Source organism: Hemitrygon akajei, chromosome 16 (genome assembly GCF_048418815.1).
Source record: "Hemitrygon akajei chromosome 16, sHemAka1.3, whole genome shotgun sequence".
Classification (NCBI taxonomy): Eukaryota; Metazoa; Chordata; class Chondrichthyes; order Myliobatiformes; family Dasyatidae; genus Hemitrygon; species Hemitrygon akajei.
In genome coordinates, this window is record NC_133139.1 from 89,711,212 (window position 1) to 89,731,684 (window position 20,473).

Genomic DNA, 20,473 nt, shown 5'->3' on the forward strand with positions numbered 1-20,473 from the left:
GAACGCAGACTGTTTTGCATTCTAAACGCAGCTGTGTAACAGCTAGAGAGAAAGGGCAGTGCAGGCAGACAATATAAGGTGCAAAGAGGAAGCCAAAGGCGATTCAATAGTAAAATAAATATTCACAGAAATTTGCATCGTATTTTTCGATTGATTCGTCACCTTTTTGATATTAATACAACACACACACACACACACAAGCAAGTTTGTGTCTACGGAAAAAAAAACTTATGAAGGGTCTCGGCCCGAAATATCGGTTGTTTACTCTTCTCCATGGTTGCTGCCTGCCCCGATGAGTTCCTCCAACATTTTCCGTTTGTTGCCTCGGATTTTCAGTATTTGCATACAGTAGTTTCTTGTTCTTGATATTAATATTCATTAGAACACCTGACGTGTTTTGATTGGTTAAGCGAACTTCCTATGGCATTGGCGGACAGGTTCGGTACTTATAGAACTTCCGCCCCCTCGATTGGTTGGAGGTGTTGTCAGTCAGTCTGCATTCTTCCCACGGTCAAGGTGCTCCCACCCCCCGCGGGTCGGGTCGGGCCGAGCCGAGCCGAGCCGCGCCGCTGAGCGGAGCCGGCTCTAACTAGTGCGGCAGGTCGGGGTGATGCCGCTGGGTCGCTGGAAAAAAGCCGCGCCCCCTTTGGTCGAAAATGATGAGGCGGAGGCCGCGGCCCGGGAGCGCTGGCTGGAGGCGGAGCGGCCACGTACGGCTGCGCCGGGGGAGACCCCGTGGTCTGCGAGCGGGCCGGGCCCCTCGCCCCTCAGGCCGCGACTCGCCTTCCACACGCAGCTGGCGCACGGCAGCGCTACTGGCCGAGTGGAGGGCTTCACCAACGTGAGGGAGTTGTACGCCAAGCTTGGGGAAGCATTCGGCTTGCACCCGTCCGAGGTAATTATCAGCTGGGTGAATGTAGACCAGCGGGTCCTGGGACGGATGAGAGAGAGGGTGGGGAGAAGAGAAACAGCAGGGAGAACAGTTCTCACCGCTCCACCTGGATGATGGCGATGAGGGCAAGGAGGGTTCCCTTTGAGCTGAAAAGTGAGCCACTTGGGAGAGGTTGGGTGGGCAGGGAGCTGTAACCAGGCAGAGGGGGATAGAGCCCAACCTTCCTCTCAAGTGGAGGAAAGAGGGGGCAGGTAGTGAGAGAGACCTCAACGTGAGGAGGGAGCCTGCTGTAGTGCGGAAAAGGGACGAGAAAGTGTCATCAGGCTGATTGAGGGACGGGAGCGAGCTTTAGGAGGGGCTATCAAAAGTGAGCGGGAGCCCAGGGGTAAGAGAGAGGGAGAGATCCCTCGGGTTTGGGAAATCCTATCTTCTACTCTATCTGTAGAGAAAACACCTGAGGTTGGGGGGTAGTCGGTGGGGGTGAGATCTGCCTTGGGTGGGAGAGTTACGGAGTAACACACAGAATGTTTGATTTACTCAGCAGGTCAGGCAGTATCTATAGCGAGGAATAAACAGTTAGCATTTCAAGCTGACACGCTTCATCAACAGTTAATGAAGTCCCCAAAAGGTCTCTACATAAAGCATCAACTGGTTATAGATGCTGCCTGATCTGCTGAGTTCCTCCAGCATTTGTGTGTGTTACCTTGGATTTCTGGCATCTGCAGAATCTTTGTGGTATAGAGAGTTGCTGAATTGACCATGCTGAGCCTAGAGCTGGCGGTTGAAAGGAGAATTTTTATCTGTTTAGCGATGCAGTGTGCAATAGGCCCTGAGAAACAACCTGGTGCTCATTGTAGGCTCTGGGATAGTTAGGTGAATCCTGGAAGGTTTCCATGGATAAGGTAGAGTAATGTGTGGTGTAGCCATGAGAAAGACATGGCAGTGTCCTAGTTCATGGGTGGGACTGGAGTTGTATGTTATTTGCTTTGGGTTGGTGGGATTGCTGATAGACTAGATTTAATATTAGAGGTGGTGTATTTTGGGTCATGATTTGATGGTCCATAATAGTCTATTTCTGTACTGTAAAATTCAATCTCTTGATTTGCAGACTGTGCCAAGATCTGTCATTGTTGCCCTTGATATGATTTAGGAAGAGATATGGTAAAGACAGACCCTCCCTGGTGAGGCTTGAGACACCGTAAGTAGGAGTAAGAAGGCAGTGGTTTTGAGGACACTGACATGAAGCATTTTGGGCATGAGCAATTTTTGTTTTGAGTCTACTCAGCTGAGCATCCATAGTCTCCCAGTGAAGCGAATTGCGAAGATTTACAACCATTTGGAAAATAATTTCTCTTCCTTGGGTCTGAGGGCTGGCATGAATTTGAGATTCAGCCATTGTTCTTGTCTCGCCAAGCAGAGGACACGGTCTCTTGGCAACTGCATTATACTGAGAATGGTTTGTCCAGAGGCGCATCAGTGAGATTGCAAGCGTTTGTCCTTTTGTTCTTGCTGAATTAATGTGCAATGCAACTTCAAGGCAGCCAGCCAAAACAGTGTTATTAAAAGGGCTTTCACCCTGAAATACTGGCAGCGCTAGCCCGGTGATCTCTAGATGCATGAGGCACGATGGAAGTGTTCTAGAACGGGTTCCCAACTTTAATGCCATGGATCCTGACCATTTGCAGAGGGGTCTGTGAAGCGACCCTAGGTTGAGAACCCCTGTTCTAGAATATGCAGGAGTAAACGTGGCGATTTGCAGCTCCATTTTGAAGCTTGGAAGAACTGAAAGTCACAGGTGCAAGTGAGATGTGTTGATCTCTCAGTGCCAGTGAGGGAGGAAACCTCCGGAGAGCTTGAAAACCAACAACAGCTCACTGCAGCAGTGCTGCTAGGTCCAATGGATTCAACACTTAGTCACATGGGTTTCTGCCATTATAGGCACATGGTTGTGATCTGCACCTTGTAAATAACTCCATTATCGAAAGTGATTACAAACACAATTTAAATGCAAGTTGTTCATGTAGTAAAATATCCTGGGATTTAGTGAGTCAGACGACCAAAGAGTTGGACACGTTAGTTCATTTTAAAGAGTGTGATTTGGTGATGGAGAATTTAAGGCTGCTGCTAATGGGCAAGTAAGAACAATGAATTAAAAATGCAGAACTATGTAGCAGAGTGTTGTAGGTTGATAATTTTTAAGCAATTAGTTTGGGTCAGGGTCAGTGAAACACACTCTCAATGTGTCATCTTACCTTTCCACAACCGCTGCTGTTACTTGCTTCACTGTTCAGCCCATTCACTGCTTTTGTGAGTTTATTCCTTTGCAAGTTGAGAGAGTACAGTGTTTCTTTGTTGTGTGAGCTAGTTTGCATGGCTGTTGTGTAACTGGTGTTCAGCTGCTATACCAAAGCGTAGGATGATTCTTCAGGAATGCTGCAGAGGTGATTGAAGCCCCAAGGGAGAGCTGCTAAGACATGCACAAACAGCAGTGAATTGTATCATATGCGACCAACGGATCAGTGGAAACCAGCGGTAGTCTGGCCGTTGCTGTGGTTTGAGTTGCTGGATGTTTGGGGGTGGGTGGCAGAGCTGGTGGGGGAAAATGGTTCCCATCTAATGCCCCCCTTGACAGTTTCAATGGGCATTGGTTGAGTTAACTGAGTAATTTTTGTAGAACTGGTACAAATTAAGGACATTAACCATTTATTTACAAACAGTGAAATATTCAGACAAACATCCAAGTCAAACAAATACTCATCTAAACCACCTTAAGTTACAAAACTCCAACACTAAGCATTCAGTAACACTCCTAACTCCAGTCTCCCCAAGTTAAGCAACTACATACCAACATTCAACATCAGGTACTTAGCTAAGTATACACGAGTACCCTCCTATATAGAGCGCACTTTCCCAATAGTTCTTCAGTACTGGTTGCGACCTCAGTCTGAAGTGACCCCTAGCGAAAGAGACAGTCTTTGGCACATGTTATTCTCATACCCCTGAGGTTCCTGGAACCGCAAGCCAGTGTCATGGCATGAAAGCCAACCAATGAGAAAATTGCTATATCCTTTAAACCGGGCCAATCAATAACTGGTATGGCAGAATTGACTTTCAGCTGGCAGGTAAGTTAACCCTTCATGTTATATTCCACCTCTCAAAAGGTGTAACACCATGGCAATTCATCCCTCAGGTTGGCATTACCCCAGCGAACGCCCTAGTAAACTACGTGTAAAACACAAAAGTATCAAAAATCTATACTTGTACATTTCCTCCCTCAGAACCTTTGCAAATAACTGCAGAACTTAGAGCAATTACAGTCAGCCCTCCTTATCCGCGAGTTCTGCATCCGCGAATTCAACCAACCGCGAATCGAGAAAACTCAGAAGTGCTCTTCCAGCACTTGTTGTTCAAGCATGTACAGACTTTTTTTTTCTTGTTGTTATTCCCCAAACAATGCAGTATAACAACCATTTTACATTGCACTTACATTGCATTAGGTATTGTAAGTAATCTAGAGATGATTTAAAGCATATGGGAGGATGTGTGTGGGTTATTGTGGATCAGGATCAAAAAAAATCAGAAATTCTCTTATTAAGTAAGTCGGAACAGGTACATCCTGTATTATTTAGCGTCAGTTAGTCAAACTTAGTATGTAGTATATATTTTACCTTTTTATGCATATAAAACACTTAAGAACGTATGTTTCAGCACCAGGCTCAGAAACGGAAGTTCCCGAATGCGAGCCAGTGACACACCGCTCCCGAGTGTGCTCTCCATCCGTGCCGGGTTGATGAGAGGATCAAAAACTCAAAACCCAATAACTAAACCACTGCGTTGCTTAGTAATAATTGTAGCTTTTATGGGGGCAAGGCCTTTCCCACTTTATCCTTTAAAATTGTTCTGATCATTGACCGACGTAGCCTAATGTTTTTACAATGACCTTTTTCCCATTGCTTTATTATTTCAACTTTATTTTCAATCGTGATCATGATTGTTTTCGTGAACAGAAACACTGCACTGCGGATTCAGAGCTCTGGCGCTGGGTCCTAATGTCCACCGCACTGAGACAGGTTAAATAAGGTCTGGGGTTCCGCTGGGTCCTAAGGTTCACCGCATTCAGACAGGTTGAAATAGGGACTTGAGCATCTGAGTTTTTTGGTATCCGCGAGGGGTCCCGGAGCCCATCCCTCGATTGAGCAAACGTATGTGACATCCTTTGTACTCACTCACTCGCTTGTACCCACACCTCATGCAACACTTAAAACACATAAGCCATTCACACTTTAAACTTTTGAGAAGATGGCTTGCTCTTAAGGGTTAAACTATTATCAAAATATTAGGCAGCGTGCACAACTCCTCCCAGGTTTTAAATCCCTCTCAAGGAGGGAACGGTACCAGAGCTTGACCACTGCCATATTACCTCCTCGGGAAACAGATGGCATTCTTTTCTGTGCATTATTTATTGCTTGATGGGATGACAGCCCCCAGGGTGCTAATCTCTATCATATGAAAGGACTTCAGCAAAACCCATCCCCCTTCCTTGTTGGGTAAGGGACTGTGTGGTCACTGCTCTGGTGCTGTGGAGGGGAGCACAGTGGCTTCTGTGGAGAAAGTTCTAACCTATTAAACCTTTCCCAGTAATTAGGTCCTTGTGTCCTGGCAACATCCTGATAATTTTTCTCTATAGTCTTTGTATCTTGTATCTTTCCTGTTGGTAGGTGACCAGAACTGCACACAGTATTCTAAATTTGGTCTCACAATTGTACAGTCGGCCCTCCTTATCCACAGGGATTGGTTCCGGGACACCCCCCCGCAGATACCAAAAAACACGGATGCTCAAGTCCCTTATATAAAATTGCATAGTGTTTGCATATAACCTACGCACATCCTCCCGTATACCGTAGATTCCGGACTACAGAGCGCACCTGATTAAAAGCCGCTGGCTCTAATTTTAGAAATAAAATCAATTTTTTACTTGTACAGGCCGCACCAGATTTTCGGCCGCAGGTGTCCCACGTTGTAATATGAGATATTTACACAGAAAGATATTACACGTGAGGATTTTTTAACTTTTAATTAAATCCATATGGTAACAAACAAATATATATTGCAAATGCTTTTTTTCGAACCGTGCCTGTAATACGGCTACTTTTAAATATACATACGTATCGGTAACACAAATTACGTTGCATATACTTTTTTACTGAACAGCACGAACAACATTCCAATATCTCCTAGCGACTGGTAAAAATATATATACTGCAGCCTACCAGGAAATGTTATTGATCGCCTTTAACTTAAAAGCAGCGTTTTCGCTCGGGTCTGATGTGCTCGGGTCTAATGAGCTCGCGTAACGCGATCGGGTCTAATCGGGTCTAATGAGCTCGCGTAACGCGATCGGGTCTAATCTAGTCTAATGTGCTCGGGTCTGATGTGCTCGGGTCTGATGAGCTCGCGTAACGCGATCGGGTCTAATCGGGTCTAATGTGCTCGGGTCTGATGAGCTCGCGTAACGTAATCGGGTCTAATGTGCTCGGGTCTGATGAGCTCGCGTAACGCGATCGGGTCTAATCGGGTCTAATGTGCTCGGGTCTGATGTGCTCGGGTCTGATGAGCTCGCGTAACGTAATCGGGTCTAATGTGCTCGGGTCTGATGAGCTCGCGTAACGCGATCGGGTCTAATCGGGTCTAATGTGCTCGGGTCTGATGAGCTCGCGTAACGCGATCGGGTCTAATGTGCTCGGGTCTGATGAGCTCGCGTAACGCGATCGGGTCTAATCGGGTCTAATGTGCTCGGGTCTGATGTGCTCGGGTCTGATGAGCTCGCGTAACGCGATCGGGTCTAATCGGGTCTAATGTGCTCGGGTCTGATGAGCTCGCGTAATGCCCCCACCTTCCCGTTTATCGCAAACCGGTATCCCACAAGACGCGGCGAAACCGGGTGTGACGTCATAGCATCCCGGGATGTAGTACAGAAAACAAATATAGTTAAAACACTTCTAACTTTAACTAACAAATGAATTACTAAGCGAAAATATTATAAACTAAGTAACTGCCATAAAGGCAGCACAATGCTTTTCTTCGAGTGTTTTCCATGTTGATGAGGGTGAGTACAAATGACTGATTTACAATAATTTAATTGTGAAAGTGCGCTTGATTTATCGTACAATTTCATTGGACCTCTGTGAACTACTCATCAATTTTATTGGTCTACTGTTACGAGGCAAAATGTTTACGAGGCGGCATGAAAAAAAATCATGCATTAGCCGCTCTGGATTAAAGGCCACAGAGTTCAAAGCTGTTCAAAATGTGGGGAAAAAAGTAGCGGCTTATAATCCGGAATCTACGGTACTTTAAATCATCTCTAGATTACTTATAATACCTAATATAATGTGGATGCTATGTAAGTAGTTGTTATACTGTAATGTAGTGGTCACCAACCTTTTTACGCCCAAGATCCACTATCTCGGCCTTAGTGAAAGGCGAGATCGACTCCAAATTGATTAATCACACACATGCGCACTGGGGCAGAAAAGACCGGAAGTAAAACCCCGTAACCCGGAAGTAGAAATAATGCATAAGCACCAGGCATACCCACCCTTTTTTGCACCGTGGACCAGTTTAATATTGACAATATTCTTGCGGACCGGCTGACCGGTGGTGGGGGGGGGGGGGGGTGTTAAGCACGACCTTCGCGGCTCTCGGCACTTAGCTGCTGTCCCGCCCTGCTCACATTTTTTCCGCGGAAAAAACTCAGCGGGGTCCTCTTTAAGTGCAGGGTGCTTGGACTCAAGGTACTGAAGCAGTTTTGAGGGCTTCATTGCCTCATTAGACAGCCTCCAGGCCTGAACTCCCATCTTTTGCCTGCCCGCCGCCAGACGCCCTGGCCAAGTGCAGCTGGTCGTGGGTGGGGTGAGAGGACAAGGTCAAGGCTGGAGGTCCCTGTGCCAGGGCCACGGCTGTTGCAGTCCGGACAGAGTGACCGACCAAGCGAGGAGAGCGAGAGGCCCGCCCCCCTTGTAGGATCTATCGACCGACAGAAGTTTGTTTCAGCAGATCGCAGCGAGGTGGCTGCTCTGATACTTACAAAACCTTGAGCCCGAATTAGGTCGTCTGTGAATATTTTAGCACCGGATTTCCCACAAACATTTGGTGTGCTAAACTGGTTTAGAGGTGGCGCCCATCTGTCCGCGCTCCGGGCCAGTAGCATCGGCACTTCCCGCCGGCTGTGCTCCGGGCCAGTAGCATCGGCACTTCCCGCCGGCTGTGCTCCGGGCCAGTGGCATCGGCACTTCCCGCCGGCCGTGCTCCGGGCCAGTGGCATCGGCACTTCCCGCCGGCCGTGCTCCGGGCCAGTGGCATCGGCACTTCCCGCCGGCCGTGCTCCGGGCCAGTGGCATCGGCACTTCCCGCCGGCCGTGCTCCGGGCCAGTGGCATCGGCACTTCCCGCCGGCCGTGCTCCGGGCCAGTGGCATCGGCACTTCCCGCCGGCCGTGCTCCGGGCCAGTGGCATCGGCACTTCCCGCCGGCCGTGCTCCGGGCCAGTGGCATCGGCACTTCCCGCCGGCCGTGCTCCGGGCCAGTGGCATCGGCACTTCCCGCCGGCCGTGCTCCGGGCCAGTGGCATCGGCACTTCCCGCCGGCCGTGCTCCGGGCCAGTGGCATCGGCACTTCCCGCCGGCCGTGCTCCGGGCCAGTGGCATCGGCACTTCCCGCCGGCCGTGCTCCGGGCCAGTGGCATCGGCACTTCCCGCCGGCCGTGCTCCGGGCCAGTGGCATCGGCACTTCCCGCCGGCCGTGCTCCGGGCCAGTGGCATCGGCACTTCCCGCCGGCCGTGCTCCGGGCCAGTGGCATCGGCACTTCCCGCCGGCCGTGCTCCGGGCCAGTGGCATCGGCACTTCCCGCCGGCCGTGCTCCGGGCCAGTGGCATCGGCACTTCCCGCCGGCCGTGCTCCGGGCCAGTGGCATCGGCACTTCCCGCCGGCCGCGCATTTAGGCGACTGATGACCTTGCATGGGTTCAAGTTCAGCGGTGGCTGTGACAGGGAATGAGGAAAGGTGCAACTGACTCATATTGTTTCCTGGTGGCCGGTGGTTGGGGACCACTGAAGTACACTGTGTAGTGCGGGAGACCTATGCGCATGCGCACAGGGCAGAAAGAACAAAACTAAAACCCCGCAACCCGGAAACAATCTCTGGACAGTATTTGTGCATTTATTTTTCATATTTTTTCAGGATCTACTGGGAAAGTCTCAAAGATTGACCAGTTGATTGAGATCGACGGGTTGGTGACCACTACTGTATTGTTTAGGGAATATTGACAAGAAAAAATACTGTACATGGGAGGTGCAATGAGACCTGGGTGTCATTGTACACCAGTCATTGAAGGTGGGCATGCAGGTACAGCAGGCGGTGAAAAAGGCAAATGGTATGTTGGCATTTGTAGCAAAAGGATTTGAGTACAGGAGTAGGGAGGTTCTACTGCAGTTGTACAAGGCCTTGGTGAGACCGCACCTAGAATATTGTGTGCAGTTTTGGTCCCCTAATCTGAGGAAAGACATTCTTGCCATAGAGGGAGTACAGAGAAGGTTCACCAGATTGATTCCTGGAATGGCAGGACTTTCATATGAAGAAAGACTAGATCGACTAGGCTTATACTCACTGGAATTTAGAAGATTGAGGGGGGATCTTATTGAAACGTATAAAACTCTAAAGGGATTGGACAGGCTAGATGCAGGAAGATTGTTTCCGATGTTGGGGAAGTCCAGAACGAGGGGTCACAGTTTAAGGATAAGGGGGAAGCCTTTTAGGACCGAGATGAGGAAAAACTTCTTCACACAGAGAGTGGTGAATCTGTGGAATTCTCTGCCACAGGAAACAGTTGAGGCCGGTTCTGGCTATATTTAAGAAGAAGTTAGATATGGCCGTTGTGGCTAAAGGGATCAGGGGGTATGGAGAGAAAGCAGGTACAGGGTTCTGAGTTGGATGATAAGCCATGATCATACTCGAAGGGCTGAATGGCCTACTCCTGCACCTATTTTCTATGTTTCTATGTTCCCCTCGCTAACAACACAAGCAGCAAACAAACGAGACGCAAGGCGAACAATGATCAAACAACAAATAAAACTTGTAATACCTGTACAGTAGTTGTTACACTGTCTTGTTTAGGGAATAAGGACGCTTTGGTGGAGGCTCAATAATACTAAAGTCAGGAACTGTGGAGGTTGAGGGTGAGGTTTTTCAAGTGTTGAACGTTGAAGCTTTAGAATTGCAGATGCTTTAGTTAGAAACATTATAGGAAGCTGTCTCTTTTTCTTTGCATCATCAAACAAATCTTGCAGTGGTTGTAGGTATGTTGTTATCCCATGGGTGACACGGAGGCTTCGTTCCATCGAAGTATTGTAGTCGATCATATCCTTTAACACTTGCACCTGTTGAAAAACTGCTGCGAATTTTTCAAGTGTCAAGTGGGCATCTTCTTCCAGAACAAGTCCGTTTCATCACAATTGAAGACTTGCTCTGGAAGGTAGCCTTTCTCTTCTGAGATTCTTGAGCTCCTCTGCGAACGCTGCTGCAGCCTCAGCATTAGCCAATGCCGATTCTCCCGTGATCTTTACGTTCTTGAGGCTGTAGTGCTTTACATAGCCAGCCAGCCATCTCTTACTAGCCTTAAACTCTTTTCTCTCGCTCTCATCAACCCTGTCACAGTAATGCTTGTAGAGACTAAGAGCTTTTTCATGTATAATTTGTCCATCGACAGGGATTTGTTTCTGTGGCATATCTTCTAGTCACACACTTAATGCTTTCTCAGTCTTCGCTAGCACTTTATCACGAACCAGAGAGACCATTTTTGCCGTTGTAGGGGCAGCACTAACACTTCCATGAATTTCAGCTTCTTTCTGCTTTATTGTGCGAATGTTCGATTTATTCTTATTGACCTTATGGCCCACTTCGGAATGCGACATGCCACTTTTCAAAAGATCGATATTTCTACTTTCTTGGTGAGAGATAGCACTTTACACTCCCTCTTAGCCCTTGAGGAATTGCTTTGACCACCTCATTGCTTTTTAGGAGCCATTTTTTCACAGGAACAAAGTAGTCAACGAATGAGACGCGAGGCGAATAATGCTCAAACAGCAAGTGCTGGAAGAGCACTTATGGGTTTTCTCGATTCGTGGTTGGTTGAATTTGTGCATGCGAAACTTGCGGATAAGAAGAGCCGACTGTATTGTACAACTTTAACATAACATCGTTATTCCTGTATAATACCCTGATTTATGAAATATGCCAGAAGCTCTCTTTATGACCTTATCTAGCTGTGCCACCACTTTTAAGGAATTATGGATCTGTCTTCTCGGATCTCTCTTTTCTACTGCACTCCCCATTGCCCTACTATTCATTGTGTAGGTGCTTTCCTGGTTAGTCTTCCCAAAGTGCAACACCTCACACTTGTCTGCATTAAATGACAGTGAGGTGTTTGAGTGAGTGAGTGTGTGTGAGAAAGAGAGAGGTGCTCTCATGGTGCCGTTATGAGGGGGCTTCGATTTTGACCCAGTGATGATGGAGTGGTCTGTTTCGGTGAGTAAGTTGAGTGAGGGAAGTGCAACTGAAGATGGTGGTCTTTCTGCATGTCCTTGCAGCTGCTTATGGTTGAGCCTGTGTGTGTGAGTTGTTATTGAAGGAACCTTGGTAAGTAACTTTTGGGAATTCTTTAGACGGCACACTACACAGTGAGTTGATGATGGCAGGAGTCATTATTAAGGGTGTGGATGAGATGCTAGTCTAGTGAGTTATTTTTGTCTTTGACAGGCGGCAGCTCCCAAATATCATACAGTAGGCTTTTGAGTCTCTGCTGACTATCAAGGGCTATCTACCCCAGAGGTTCCCAACCTGGGGTCCGTCGACCCCTCGGTTAATGGTAGGGGCATGGCATTAAAAAGTTGGGTGCCCTGATCTACACAAACCCTACATTTATCCCATTTTATTCTCTTCATGTTCCTATCAATTCATTTTTGGTTGTAAAACTTGCTGACTCACAAGGGGTAATTTATAATGGCTAACTAACCTGCAAGCCCTCATGGTTTGTATCATATAAACCCCACACAGAGAGTAATGGAGTTCAGGATTGAACCTGTACCTGTGAGGCAGTGTCCTTCCTCTGAGTGCTACACAATTCCTTGTAGTGTTGGAGCTGCACTCATCCAAACTAGAGAGTGTAGAATCATTGGTGCTAGTTGGGGTAATCTCACGAGGAACTTGCACTCCTACAGTACCTTTCAAATCCTTTACACCTTGAGTTACCTTTGAAATGCAAACATTGCTTCTGCAGGCAGCTGTGCTCGTTTTGTTTTGGAGAAATAAAACCAGATAAAAATTACCAGAGGGAAGATCACCTTGATAAATTGGAAATTTGTGCACTGAACTAATTCACCACCAGCTGTGGTAAATTTTATTTTGTTCTTGAATTATGTCTTGCTTTGTGACTTCAGTTTTTGTTGTGAGTGTTTTCTTGGGCTAACTTGTCATGGACATTAGTGCATTAGAAGAAAATATGTTTACTGACTAATCAGCAGCCAGTGATGCTGGCAGCTAGATGTCTAAAGCCTCTTAGAAATCTGTACAAAATAGCACAATGTTTATCAGGTCCCACTGTAGAGCTTCAGGATCCAAGAATTGAGTTGTTCTCAGTGTTTAATATGAATTCTTAAGTCATATCACTTGCATCTCTAGACTCATTTTTGTTCAATCCACAGATGCAGTCTTTAAAACTTTGTAATTGTCAGGTTTAATAGGAGGCGTTCACAAGTTCAAGCTTGTATCAAGCTTAAATTTGTCTGTAAATTTGCTGCTGATTCATCTGTTGTTGGCAGGATTTCAGCTGGTGACGAGGAGATGTACAGGAGTGAGATATACCAGCTAGTTGAGTGCAGTTGAATCAACAGTCTTGCACTCAACGTCAGTAAGACCAAAGAACTGATTGTGGACTTCAGAAATGGTAAGACAAGGCAACACTCACCAGTCCTCATAGAGGGGATCAGAAGTGGAGAGAGTGAGCAATTTCAAGTTCTGGGTGTCAATATCTCTGAGGTACTGTGCTAGACCCAACATATCATTGCAGCTACAAAGAAGGCATGGCAGCAGCTATAATTCATTAGGAGTTCGAGGAGATTTGGGTATGTCACCAAAGACACTTGCAAATTTCTATAGATGTATCGTGGAGAGCATTCTAACTGGCTGCATCACAATCTAGTACGGGGCATGGAGGGGTGGGGTGGAGCGGGTGTCTACTGCGTAAGATCGAAACAAGCTGTAGAGAGTTGTAAACGTTGTCATCTTCGTCATGGGCACTATCCTCTGTAGTGTCCAGGACATCTTCAAGAGACAGTGTATCCAAAAGGTGGCATCCAGCATTAAAGACCCCCATGACCCAGGTCGTGCCTTGTTCTCATTGCTACCATCAGGAGGGAGGTACAGGATCAATGATTCAGAAACTGCTTCTTCCCCTCTGCCATCCAATTTCTGAATGAACATTAAACTCATGAACACTACTTCATACTTTTTTAAAATTTGTGCACTACTTATTTAATTGAACTACTTTTTAATGTACATACTTCAGTTTTGATTCTATTATTATGTATTGCATTGTACTGCTGCTGGAAAGGCACCAAATTTCATGACACATGCCAGTGATTTTAAATCCTGATTCTGATTGTAAGAACAGTAGTGAGCCAATCAGCTCTGTTCCTGTTCTGTCATTTGGTTGATCGTGGTTGGTAGATAGCTTAATAACCTTGCCCAATAAAATAAATCTGATTATTACACTAACCCCTTCAGTTTATTCCCAGCTTTGATAATGCAGCTTCAGGTTTGGAAAAGGTCCAGGTTTTGAACCCCTTTTGTTTAAAGAACTGCGTTGTGACACCACTTGTGAAGACGTGCAGCTCAAGTCTTATGGTTACAATCGTGGTTCTTGGCTCCACTCTCGCTTTCCAAAATCAGATACATTATCAACTGTAGCCTTTATAAATAACTTTACAATGTTGGCTCTGCAGTGTAGGAAACTAATGTTCCATTGTCTCAAACTGATGTTTACTTGGAAAGTTTGCGTGTTCCATGTTTAATTGGATGGCTTTGTTGTGATCTTTGTTCTTGAGCTGAAGCTGTCGATTTGGTTTGATTTTCCCTTCTGAATATCAGCTAAGCTAATGGATGCTGCACCACTCAAACAGGTGAATTTGCTCTCTTTGACAAAGAAAATTAGTGACATTTCTCTCCTTGGTTTGATCAAGGTGTCCTGCAGCCAATACCAATTAGCTGTTCAAGTAATTAGATGTGTTGCATTTTCCTCTACTGAAGAGATTGCTTTTCCGAGAGTGCTTCACTGACTGCAGTATGCTTTTGCATGTTCCATTGGTAAAAGGCAACATGTGCCTTTCATCTTGTTATTGTTAATGGAGCAATGTTATTTTGAAAGTTCATCAATGATACAAGGATATTTGGCATTTCCAGCAGTGTAGATGGAAGTACCATGTTGCAAACAGATTAATAGATCAATTAGATGGGCAAAGGTGTGGTAAATGAATTTCAGTAAATGCAGTTGTGTGAACACTTGACCTAAAAGGGATAAAGCTCGATATATCGTGGGCCCAATGGCGTGCTCCTGTGCTGCACTCTTCTGTGTTCTATATTGTAGCATTTCACCAGTTAGTGAATATGGAGCGACTTGTATGATGGGTGTGCATTTATTCTGTTGCATAAATTTCAGTAAATTATTTAGAAAGTAAAAAAAACACTTGATGTGTGAAATGGTGATCTTTGTAATTTGAAATCTTCAACTTGACGAGTGAAGTAAAAATCCTGCTACAGTTGTATGAGCGTTATCTATAGCAGTGAGCATCACATCTGGAGGTGGATGTATTGGCCGTGTGGGAAGAGCAGTGTAGAATCTGGACATTCCAGAGTTGAAGACGATGTTCCAAAACTAGGGCTATATTCTCTTGAATTTAGGTCAAACTATGATTTTTGTAAAGATTTACAAGGCAAACTGATGGGATGGATAGATGAACACTCGTCCGAAATCATCATTTAAAAGTTGGAGCCATGATTTTCAGGATTGAAGTTGGGAAACCTACAGGCAATCCCTGGGTTAGGACACAGTTCTGTTCCTGAGAACTGTTGCTCAGCAATAAACAATTGTAGAGTGGGAGAGGATCACAGAAACAGCAGTGATGGGGGAACAGCTGACTTGGTCAGTGAGTCTGCTCATTGTTCCCAACTCTGCTCAACTCGACCCAGAACTTGATCACTGCAGCTCGGTGGGAAGAGAATGTCCTGGTCCCCTCTGGCCAAAGATACGTGAAGCATCACAGCAGCTTGCACGTCCATCCCACTGGTCTCCCTTTTGTGTATGGTAACTTGGGGAGGATACAGAAAAACATAGAAAACCTACAGCACAATACAGGGCCTTTGGCCCACAAAGTTGTGCTGAACATGTCCCTACCTAGGAAATTACTAGGCTTACCTATAGCCCTCTATTTTACTAAGCTCCATGTACCTATCTAAAAGTCTCTTAAAAGACCATATCATATCCGCCTCCACCACCATTGTCGGCAGCCCATTCCACGCACTCACCACCCTGAGTTAAAAAAATCTTACCCCTGACATCTCCTTTGTACCTACTCCCCAGCACCTTAAACCTGTGTCCTTTTGTGGCAACCATTTCAGCCCTGGGAAAAAGCCTCTGTCTATGCAGACGATCAATGCCTCTCATCGTCTTATACTCCTCTATCAGGTCACCGCTCATCCTCTGTCGCTCCAAGGAGAAAAGGCCCTGTTCACTCAACCTATTCTCATAAGGCATCCTCCCCAATCCAGGCAACATTCTTGTAAATCTCCTCTGCACCCTTTCTATGGTTTCCACATCCTTCCTGTAGTGAGGCGACCAGAACTGAGCACAGTATTCCAAGTGAGGTATGACCAGGGTCCTAAATAGTTGCAACATTACCTCTCGGCTCCTAACTTCAATTCCACGATTGATGAAGGCCAATACACCGTACACCTTCTTAACCATAGAGACAACCTGCGCAGCTGCTTTGAGCGTCCTATGGACTCGGACCCCAAGATCCCTCTAATCCTCCACACTGCCAAGAGTCTTACCATTAATGCTATATTCTGCTGTCATATTTGACTTACCAAAATGAAACAGTTCACACTTATCTGGGTTGAACTCCATCTGCCACTTCTCAGTCCAGTTTTGCTTCCTATCAGTGTTCCATTGTAACCTCTGACAGCCACACTGTCCACAACACCTTCAACCTTTGTGTCATCAGCAAACTTACTTACCCATCCCTCCACTTCCTCATCAGGTCATTTATAAAATACACAAAGAGTAAGGGTCCCAGAACAGATCTCTGAGGCACCCCACTGGTGACTGACCTCCATGCAGAATATGACCCGTATACAACCACTCTTTGCCTTCTGTGGGCAAGCCAGTTCTGGATCCACAAAGCAATGTCCCCTTGGATCCCATGCCTCTTTACTTTCTCAATAAGCCTTGCATAGGGTACCTTATCAAATGCCTTGCTGAAATCCATATACACTATATCTACTGCTCTTCCTTTATCAACGTGTTTAGTCACATCCTCAAAAAATTCAATCAGGCTCGTAAGGCACGACCTGCCCTTGACAAAGCCATGCTGACTACTACTAATCATATTATACCTCTCCAAATGTTCATAATTCCTGCTTCTCAAGATCTTCTTCATCAACTTACCAACCACAGAGGTAAGACTCCCTGGTCTATAATTTCCTGGGCTATCTCTACTCCCTGTCTTGATTAAAGGAACAACATCTGCAACCCTCCAATCCTCCAGAACCTCTCCCATTCTCATTGATGCAAAGATCATCGCCAGAGGCTCAGCAATCTCCTCCCTCGCCTCCCACAGTAGCCTGGGGTGCATCTCATCCGGTCCCAGCAACTTATCCAACTTGATGCTTTCCAAAACCTCCAGCACATCCTCTTTCTTAATGTCTACATGCTCAAGCTTTACAGTATGCTGAAAGTCATTACCAAGATCCTTTTCCATAGTGATTACTGAAGTAAGGTATTCATTAAGTACCTCTGCTATTTCCTCCGGTTCCATACACACCTTCCCACTGTTACACTTGATAGGTCCTATTCTTTTGCATCTTATCCTCTTGTTCTTCACATACTTGTAGAATGCCTTGGGGTTTTCCTTAATCCTGCCCGCCAAGGCCTTCTCATGGCCCCTTCTGGCTTTCCTAATTTCCTTCTTAAGCTCCTTCCTATTAGCCTTATAATCTTATAGATTTTTAACATTACCTAGCTCTCTGAAACTTTTGTAAGCTTTTCTTTTCTTGACTAGATTTATTCCAACCTTTGTACACCACAGTTCCTGTACCCTACCATATCTTCCCAGTCTCATTGGAACATGCCTATACAGAACTCTGCACAAATATCCCCTGAATATTTGCCAGGTTTCTTCTGTACTTTTCCCTGAGAGCATCTGTTTCCAATTTAAGCCTCCAATTTCCTGCCTGGTAGCCTCATAATTCCCCTTACTCCAGGAAGGGTCAGAGCATTCTCTATTTCCTGAGGAGACTGAGGTCCTTTAACATCTGCTGGATGATGCTGAGGATGTTCTACGAGGCTGTGGTGGCCAGTGCTATCATGTTTGCTGTTGTGTGCTGGGACAGCAGGCTGAGGGTAGCAGACACCAACAGAATCAACAAACTCATTCGTAAGACCAGTGATGTTGTGGGGGTGGAACTCGACACTCTGACGGTGGTGTCTGAAAAGAGGATGCTGTCCAAGTTGCATGCCATCTTGGACAATGACTGCCATCCACTCCATAATGTACTGGTTAGGCACAGGAGTACATTCAGCCAGAGACTCATTCCACTGAGATGTAACACTGAGCGTCATAGGAAGTCATTCCTACCTGTGGCTATCAAACTTTACAACTCCTTCCTCGGAGTGTCAGACACCCTGAGCCAATAGGCTGGTCCTGGACTAATTTCCACTGGGCATGATTAATTTATTATTATTTATGTTTTTATATTGCTATATTTCTTCACTATTCTTGGTTGGTGCGGCTGTAATGAAACCCAGTTTCCCTCGGGATCAATAAAGTATGTCTGTCTGTCTGTAAATGCTTTTCTACCTTGTCTGTTGCTATCTCTCTCCAATGCTATTGTAAAGGAAACAGAATTATGATCACTATCTCCAAAATGCTCTCTCACTGAGAGATCTGACACCTGACCAGGTTAATTTCCCAATACCAGATCAAGTATAGCCCCTTCTCTTGTAAGCTTATCTACATATAGTGTCAAGAAACCTTCCTGAACACACCTAACAAACTCCACCCCATCTAAACCCCTTGCTCTAGGGAGATGCCAATCGATATTTGGGAAATTAAAATCTCCCATCACGACAACTGTTATTATTACACCTTTACAGGATCTGTTTCCCTATCTGCTCCTTGATATCCCTGTTACTATTGGGCGGCCTATTTAAAAATAAACGCCCAGTAAAGTTATTGACTCCTTCCTGTTCCTAACCTCCACCCACAGAGACTCCGTAGATAATCCCTCCATGGTGTTCACCTTTTCTGTAGCCGTGACACTATCTCTGATCAACAGTGCCATGCCCCCACCTCTCTTGCCTCCCTCCCTATCCTTTCTGAAACATCTAAAGCCTGGCACTTGAAGTAACCATTCGTGTCCCTGAGCCATCCAAGTCTCTGTAATGGCCACCACATCATATCTCCAAGTACTGATCCAGGTTTTAAGCTCATCCGCTTTGTTCACAACACTCTTTGTGTTAAAACAGACACATCTCAAACCTTCGGTCTGAGCGCTTCCCTTCTCTATCACCTGCCTATCCTCCCTCTCGCACTGTCTACAAGCTTTCTCTATTTGTGAGCCAACCGTTTCTTCCCCAGTCTCTTCAGTTTGGTTCCCAACCCCCCCCCCCCCCCAACAATTCTAGTTTAAACTCTCCTCAGTAGCCTTAGCAAACCTCCCTGCCAGGATATTGGTCCCCCTGGGATTCAAGTACAACCTGTCCTTTTTATACAGGTCACACCTACCCGAGAAGAGGTCAGAATGATCTAGAAATCTGAATTCCTGCCCCATGCTCCAATCCCTCAGCCACACATTTATCCTCCACCTCAGTCTATTCCAATTCTCACTGTCGCGTGATATAGGCAGTATTCTCAAGATTACTACCTTTGAGGTCCTGCTTCTCAACTTCCTTCCTAACTCCCTGTAGTCTTTTTTCAGGACCTCTTCCCTTTTCTTACCTATGTCATTGGTACCAATATGTACCACGACTTCTGGCTGTTCTCCCTCTCACCGCGGGATATCTTGGACACGATCGGAAACATCCCGGACACTGGCACCTGGGAGGCAAACTACCATCTGAGTTTCTTTTCTGTGTCCACAGAATAACCTGTCTGACCCCCTAACTATAGAGTCCCCTATTACTACTGCCTTCCTCTTCCCTTCTGTACCCTTCTGAGCTACAGGGCCAGACTCTGTGCCAGAGGCACAGCCACTGCCGCTTCCCCTAGGTAGGCTGTTCCCCTGCCCACTCCCCCAGGAACTTGACATTCAAAGAGTAGCAGATTTTTAGAATTAAAAAAAAAAGTTTGATGCAAGGTGCCATGTTCATTTTAAAATCTGATAGATTTTCATTCCTTGTGGGATATGGGGGGTGATGAAAGTCACAGGTTAGCTGCAGCTCTACCATATGATAGAATGGGCTTAAGGGACTGAATGAACTCTGCCCTGGCTTTGGAAGCTTAATATTTGAGTATGAAGTGATAAGCTGTAATTTTGAGTGGCCCACGGGAATACGGTGCCAACATTTAAAGTTGCTGGATAGAGCAATGGAGAGGGTATTTCCATTTGTGCTGGAGACCAGAACTAGGAACCCAAATGATTGTCATTTAAATGAGCTATAAACCCTTTTGGATGTTTAGCATAAATTTTTTCAACTGATGGGAATAGTTGAATTAAATAGTTGCCATGAGAGAAAGCTAAGTAAAATGAGGTAGAAAACTCGACAGTGTACTGTCAGGATTATAAGAAGGGCAAGTAGAGGCATAGTACTGCATTATGAACTAAATAATTTTCAGCAATTATTTTCCTGCTATGGACAAAATACTGGTTGAAATGAACTTGTATGTGTTCCTCTACTTATTAACAGATCATGTTCTGCACTTTGAACACCCATAAAGTGGACATGGACAAGCTCCTGGGTGGCCAGATTGGCCTGGAGGATTTCATCTTTGCCCATGTTAAAGGGCAGAATAAAGAAGTGGAGATCTACAAGTCAGAAGATGCTTTAGGGCTGACTATCACAGATAATGGAGCAGGCTATGCATTCATAAAGGTGAGTTCAGGATGACATGAAAAGTGTTTGAAGGTCTTGGGTTGTATATTGCCTTTTTATCTCACATTGGAATGCAGTCTAGAGAGAACAATGCAAATAACACTTCCGATTTGCACATAACTTGTGCCTTGGTTTTGGATATTTGCATTCCAGCATGTGCAGA

The 20,473-nt window shown here is 45.9% G+C and overlaps 1 protein-coding gene across 1 annotated transcript in view; it reads left to right on the forward strand.

The window, feature by feature from the left end:
- Positions 1–474: 474 nt before the first annotated feature.
- Positions 475–20,473, forward strand: part of LOC140740286 (PDZ domain-containing protein GIPC1-like) — an 80,075-nt gene continuing 60,076 nt past the window's right edge. Inside the window, exons 1-2 of the mRNA XM_073069422.1 lie at positions 475–895; positions 20,125–20,310. Coding sequence (XP_072925523.1) covers positions 611–895; positions 20,125–20,310 — 471 coding nt within the window. The 5' untranslated portion in view covers positions 475–610. The remainder of the gene's footprint in view (positions 896–20,124; positions 20,311–20,473) is intronic.